Source organism: Nelumbo nucifera, chromosome 7, assembly GCF_055504915.1.
Source record: "Nelumbo nucifera cultivar China Antique chromosome 7, China Antique-T2T, whole genome shotgun sequence".
Lineage (NCBI taxonomy): Eukaryota > Viridiplantae > Streptophyta > Magnoliopsida > Proteales > Nelumbonaceae > Nelumbo > Nelumbo nucifera.
The window spans coordinates 60524205-60530048 of NC_142655.1; the positions used below are offsets into that span (position 1 = coordinate 60524205).

Below are 5844 nucleotides of genomic sequence, written 5' to 3' on the forward strand. Positions count from 1 at the left end.
ATCTCATACAAAAGAATACAATCATATAGTGATAGTTCTGAGTTCTACTTCATAGTTGTCCTTTGTTTTACATCGAGAATTCCCAGTTGACCCGGACAGTAGGACCGTTCGGCTCGAGAACCGTACAGGAAACTGGTTCCGTTTTACCCTAAACCCGCTCCTTTGCAAAAAATCATTGAATCAGTCAATGACCCGTTCAACGGTTTTTGGCCATTTTTTATTTTTTAATTTTTGTTGTCAGAACGGGCCATCCATTCGAATCAAACAGTTGAACCATCGACTTGGAAACTGGTGGCCAGGATGGTTCCATTTTTGGGTCGTTTTTTTTAGATGTCAATAATTAGATGAAATAACTTTGTAGTCATAGTCATGGGAAGGGTGGACATTACAAGGGATTCTAAAATCTTGAAAGATAAATCCAAAGTAACCTTAAACACATAAAAAAATTGGCGATAAATCCACAAAACTGGAAAAACCAAGGAAAAAAATCAGAAAATTGAGCCTAAAGTTTGCTTTGAGATGGAACAAAATATACATGCAATCAAAGAAAGAAACAGCATATCGTCTTGTAAGAAAATTAAAAAAATAAACATTGCACAAGAAAACCCAAACAAAAAACAAAAGGGAAGAAATAAAACTATGGTAAACCCTAGGCCATTTTGGAGGATCTTGAAGAAGAAGACCACATACAAAAAAAAAAGCAAAAGCAAAAGGTGAAAAAAAAAAAACATACTGCACACGCTCAAATAAAGCCAACAGTATAACAAACCTTTTAATAGTGAAAATCTAAAGGCACAAAAAGCCATGGTTTTCAAACTGTTGTTGACCCGGACGGACGGACATTTCAGCCTAGGAACCGTCCAGGTAACCAGTTTCGTTTTACCCCAATCTTGGTCCTTGGCCAAAAGCCATTGAATCGATCAATGACCCATTGACCCAGGTGGTCGAATTGTCGACCCATTGACCTGTTCAGTGATTTTTAACCATTTTTTTTATTTTTTTAATTGGGAACCGTCCAGGCAACCGGTTCCATTTTATCCCAATCCCGGTCCTTGGCAAAAAACCGTTGAATCGGTCAATGATCCATTGACTCGGGCGGTAGAACCATCGACCTGTTGACTCGTTCAATGGTTTTTGGCCATTTTTTTTAATTTTTGTTGTCAAAATGGGCCGTCCATTTGAACTGGACGGTTGAACCTTCGACCTGAAAACCAGTGGCCAAAACGGTTTCGTTTTCAGGTCATATGAGTCACACGCTCGAATGACATAACACGTATGATACTGCTTAATGGACCTCACACACTCAATATTTTGCTTGTAATTTTTGTTGCCAGAACGGGCCATCCGTTCGAACCGGATGGTCTAACTGCCATTCTTTTACTTTCTTAAGTGAGAACCATCCAGGCAACCGGTTCTGTTTTACCCCAATCCCAGTCCCTAGCCAAAAAACCGTTGAATCGGTCAGCAACCCATTGACCCAAGTAGTCGAACCTTCGACCCGTTCAATGGTTTTTGACCTTTTTTTTAATTTTTGTTGTCAAAATGGACCGTCCGTCCGTTCGAGCTGGACGATCGAACTGTTGACCCAAAAACCGATGGCTAGAACTGTTCCGTTTTTGGGTCGTATGAGTCACATACTCGAATGACATAACACGTATGATACTACTTAATGGACCTCACACATTTAATTTTTTCCCCGTAATTTTTGTTGTCAGAACGGGTCGTCTGGTCAAATCATCGACTCGAAAACCGGTGGCCAGAGTAGTTTCGTAATTTTTTACTTATAATTTTTGTTGTCATAATGGGTCATTCGTTCGAACTAGACGGTCGAACTGTCAATCTGAAATGAGTGGCAAATATATATATATATATATATATATATATATATATATATATATATATATATATATTAAATTCTTATATATATATATATATATTAAATTCTTATATATATATATATATTAAATTCTTATATATATATATATATTAAATTCTTATATATATATATATATATATTAAATTCTTATATATATATATATATATATTAAATTCTTCATTGAGAATTTTCAATGAAGAATCTTTTTGGCGAAAGGGGAGACTACTCCTATCCCTTTAATAGATATATATAGCTACAATATATTGATTACCTATAGAGAGAAAGAGAGAGAGAACAGTCACTAAGCTAGCATGGCTATATTCGAATAGTTTTAATGAAATGTACAGTACTATTCCACTCCAAGGTATGGAACTTAATAGAAGTATATGTTATAAGGTGTTTGTGAAGAGCCAAGATACAACAAGATGCTAGTGGAACTTCATGAATTCCAATTTAATATTCTTTTTTATTGAGATCCCGGGGTCATATCCGTTGTGTTTTCAATGATTTCGAGTCCGGTTATGATGATACCTAAATAGGCTGAGTGTGATTCTGGATCGGTTTTGTTGGTTTCAGCTTTGACTTTGCCTTATTGGTTTGTGAGAAGTAAATGAAAATTAAGTAGCACTCACTTTTACAAGAAAGAGAATGGAGGTACGCAGAAGTGGATTTTTTGTTTGGTAATAAAGGGGATGTTTGGAACCGTGGCCGTTTTTCGAAAAAACAGTGCCACGTTGGATTTACATAGGCATTTTAACAAATACCCATGTATTCTATTGTTTGGTTCAACCGATTATTAAAAAATCGGGCATGTTTTGAAAATCGGGACCCCATCGATGAACCGTTTCCCCCAACGGTTGGCTGATGTGTATCCTATGTGGTGCTTATCTGTCAGCACATATATGAAAAACAGTGATGAAAATCACCTTACCAAATAACATAGTGTTACTCATTGTCAGCGTGGCAGAAGCATTTTTTTGTGAGAAACGTGTCTTGAAAGCATGGGCATTTTTTCTTGAAAATCGGTCCCAAAAAGCACCCACGCTTCCAAACACCATGAAAGTAGGAAGCAAGATGATGCAATCCCCAATTTATATGATAGAGAATGGAGGTAGAAGTAAGGTGGTGCAAATTTTGATTAGTTTTTGGGGTGCAAAATTTGCAATACATACCGATGGATACTGATGTAGCCAACATTATGGCTAATAACCAAGACAACACGCAAAACGCTCAAAACCTTGTCACCATGGACCAATTTTTTATGGTCATCAACCAGCTCGACAACATCACCTAGCGATTGGACGAGGTGGGGCGACCGATAGGAGGCCGCCCCACTAGAAGCCTGGGGCACCACAACAAACGCTCTTCCCAAGCTCCACTGGCTCGGCGCCCAATCGAACCCCACGAGGCCGACCCCTTAAGGTCCAATGGCAGCAGCCAACATGCTAGTCAACCATCGAGAACCTCCCACCTCCCCAGCCGAAGGGGAGGAGATCCAGCAGGGTCCCGCGATCAATGCCAGGACCATGAAAGAAACTACAGAGTGGAAAGCCCCCAGGATGAAGATGGCCACTCTAGCGATTATAGCCCTCCTCCGAGGGCTGGAGACTGACACCGCACCTCTCCCTTACATGCCTCGGACCTTTGAGAACTCCTCAACGATCGGCGTGTCAAACGAAACCAAGATGCACCTGCATCACAGTACTCGTGCAACCGGGCTAACCCATTCCGCGTCCGAGAGGACCAGGACGAGGGCCAGGCCCCCATCAACCAGAAGATAGTCGACTTACAGGTGTAGATCTGTGCAATGTAAAATGAACTTCGGCAGGTCAAGGAAAGCCAAGGAGACACCTCGGCAAGCCAAAACCCTTTATCCAACAAAATGGACGCTTTCACCGATGCCATCCCCTCGGATCCCCTACCACCCAACTTCAAAGCCCCTACGTTAGAGCGCTCATGCTTCTTTACGGATATTTTGATGCCTTAATGTGGCAAGCTTTCCTGGCGACTTTTAAGGGGCATCCCACCAATGGTTCTCTGGGCTCCCACCTCCATCAGCTCGTGGAAGCAATTTGCAAGTCTTTTCCTTGCCCATTTCGTCAACAGCAGACGGTGCCAGAAGAGCGTTGTCTCACTCATGCCCGTTCGGCATAAGCGCATCGAGAGTCTGCGATCCTACATCGACCGCTTCAAGAAGGAAGAGCTCAAGATTCGAGACCTCGACCCCATGGTCTCCATGCACATAGCGATCAATGACCTCCTGCCGGGATTGGCCCTCAAGTACTCTGTAGTGAAGACACCGCCCAAAACCAAGGCAGAATTTTTGGAAAAGGCTCAGAAGTACTTCGCCGCCGAGGGGGTCTCGGTCGGCAAACACCATGAAGGAGAATCTGACCACAACCGTGGGGGGTCAGAGAAGAAGGGGAAGAATGGAGACGGTCACGACAACAAAAACAACAACAATAGTAAAGATGGCAACAAGAAGTTGTTGGTCCTCACCTACAACAAATACACTCCACTCAACTCCACCCCAACACAAATACTCATGCAAGTAGGGAAGGAGGAATGCATGAAGTGGCCGAAGAAGATGAAGAGGAACCCCAAGAGGGGTAACCCCAAAAAGTACTGCAAGTACCACCGCGACACCGGTCATGACACTGAGGACTGTTATGACCTCAAAAATGAGATTGAGCCCCTCATTCGCCACGGTCACTTGAAGGAGTACATGATGGGAGATGTCAGCGCCTCCTCACAATAGCAACAACAACCGCAACAATTGTCTAGAGTCATCGATGCCATCACCAAGGGTTTGGCCTTGGCCCACAAGGCCTACACCACGCAACTCAACATCTAGGGGCTGGCTCTCAAGAAGTCAAAGTAGAATGAAGCCCTCACCTTCACGGATGAGGACCTGAAGGGGGTGTTAGTCCCCCATGATGATGCATTGGTGGTGTCGATGACCATCACCAACTACCTTGTGAATAGGATATTCGTCCACATTGGCTCATCAGAAGGCATCCTCTTATACGAGACCTTTCAGAAGATGAAGTTGGCGCCAAAGCACCTCCAACCAGACGATATGCCACTCATTGGCTTCTCCGAGAATGTTGTTAGACTAGAGGGAAAGATTACCCTACCTCTCACTGTAGGGACAGAGCCTCGGTAGGTGATGAGGATGATTGAGTTCCTGGTTGTGAGGATCGGCTCCCCCTACAATGCCATCACCAAGAGGCTGACTCTTCACGCTCTCAAGGTGGCCATCTCATCCTAGCACCTCAACGTGAATTTCCCCACTAAGCATGGCATCGGAGTCACTCGAGCGAACCAGCAAGCAGCTCGACAGTGTTATGTGGCAGCATTGAAGGGAAAGAATAAAGAAGCTTTACCATTGGAGGGCCTCGACTATTAGACAGTGTATGCCCTTAGCTCTAATCAAATTGATGTACTTATTGTTATTTATTGTAAATGAATAAAGTGCATAATTGATTCATTTTATTATGGTGTGTTTCTGTATAATACCCTTAAACCGGACACTTATGAGACTCGTGTTAGTTTAGAATCTTCACAATCATTGGATAGATCTAGGGAGATTTATCCTACCAAGGCTGACACTGATGTACCGCCAAGTTGGTTGGGGTGGCTTGTCTCAGATACCAGGGTGAGACCTGAGGTACATGTAGTGTGGGTTTTCTTGAAACCCTAAACCGAACCAAATTCCAGTATTGCCCTACACCTTGGAGATAGATGGGAAAAACTGGAATGTTACACCTGACCCCTAGACTCGATTATGGTACTGCACTAGGTGTCGGATTGGGATGTCTTTGATATGCCGATCAATGAGATCCTTAGAGGGGGTCAAAACCTAGGTATGCTAGGGCAGTCCGAGAATTCATCTGAGTGGGTGATCATAGTGACAGGATCAACCCCTTTGTCGGACAAAATGAATGATCAGGGAAATGCATTCTCTC

General features: G+C 43.0%; 1 protein-coding gene across 1 annotated transcript; it reads left to right on the top strand.

The window, feature by feature from the left end:
- The first annotated feature begins 3905 nt into the window (after positions 1–3905).
- On the top strand, positions 3906–4634 carry LOC104589871 (uncharacterized). The gene has a single exon (XM_010248321.1). It carries the CDS (start codon positions 3906–3908, stop codon positions 4632–4634), a length of 729 nt encoding a protein of 242 aa, XP_010246623.1.
- Positions 4635–5844: the final 1210 nt, after the last annotated feature.

Excerpts from the sequence above, each read along its gene's own strand:
- LOC104589871 (XM_010248321.1), top strand. The coding sequence starts at position 3,906 with ATGGTTCTCTGGGCTCCCACCTCCATCAGCTCGTGGAAGCAATTTGCA.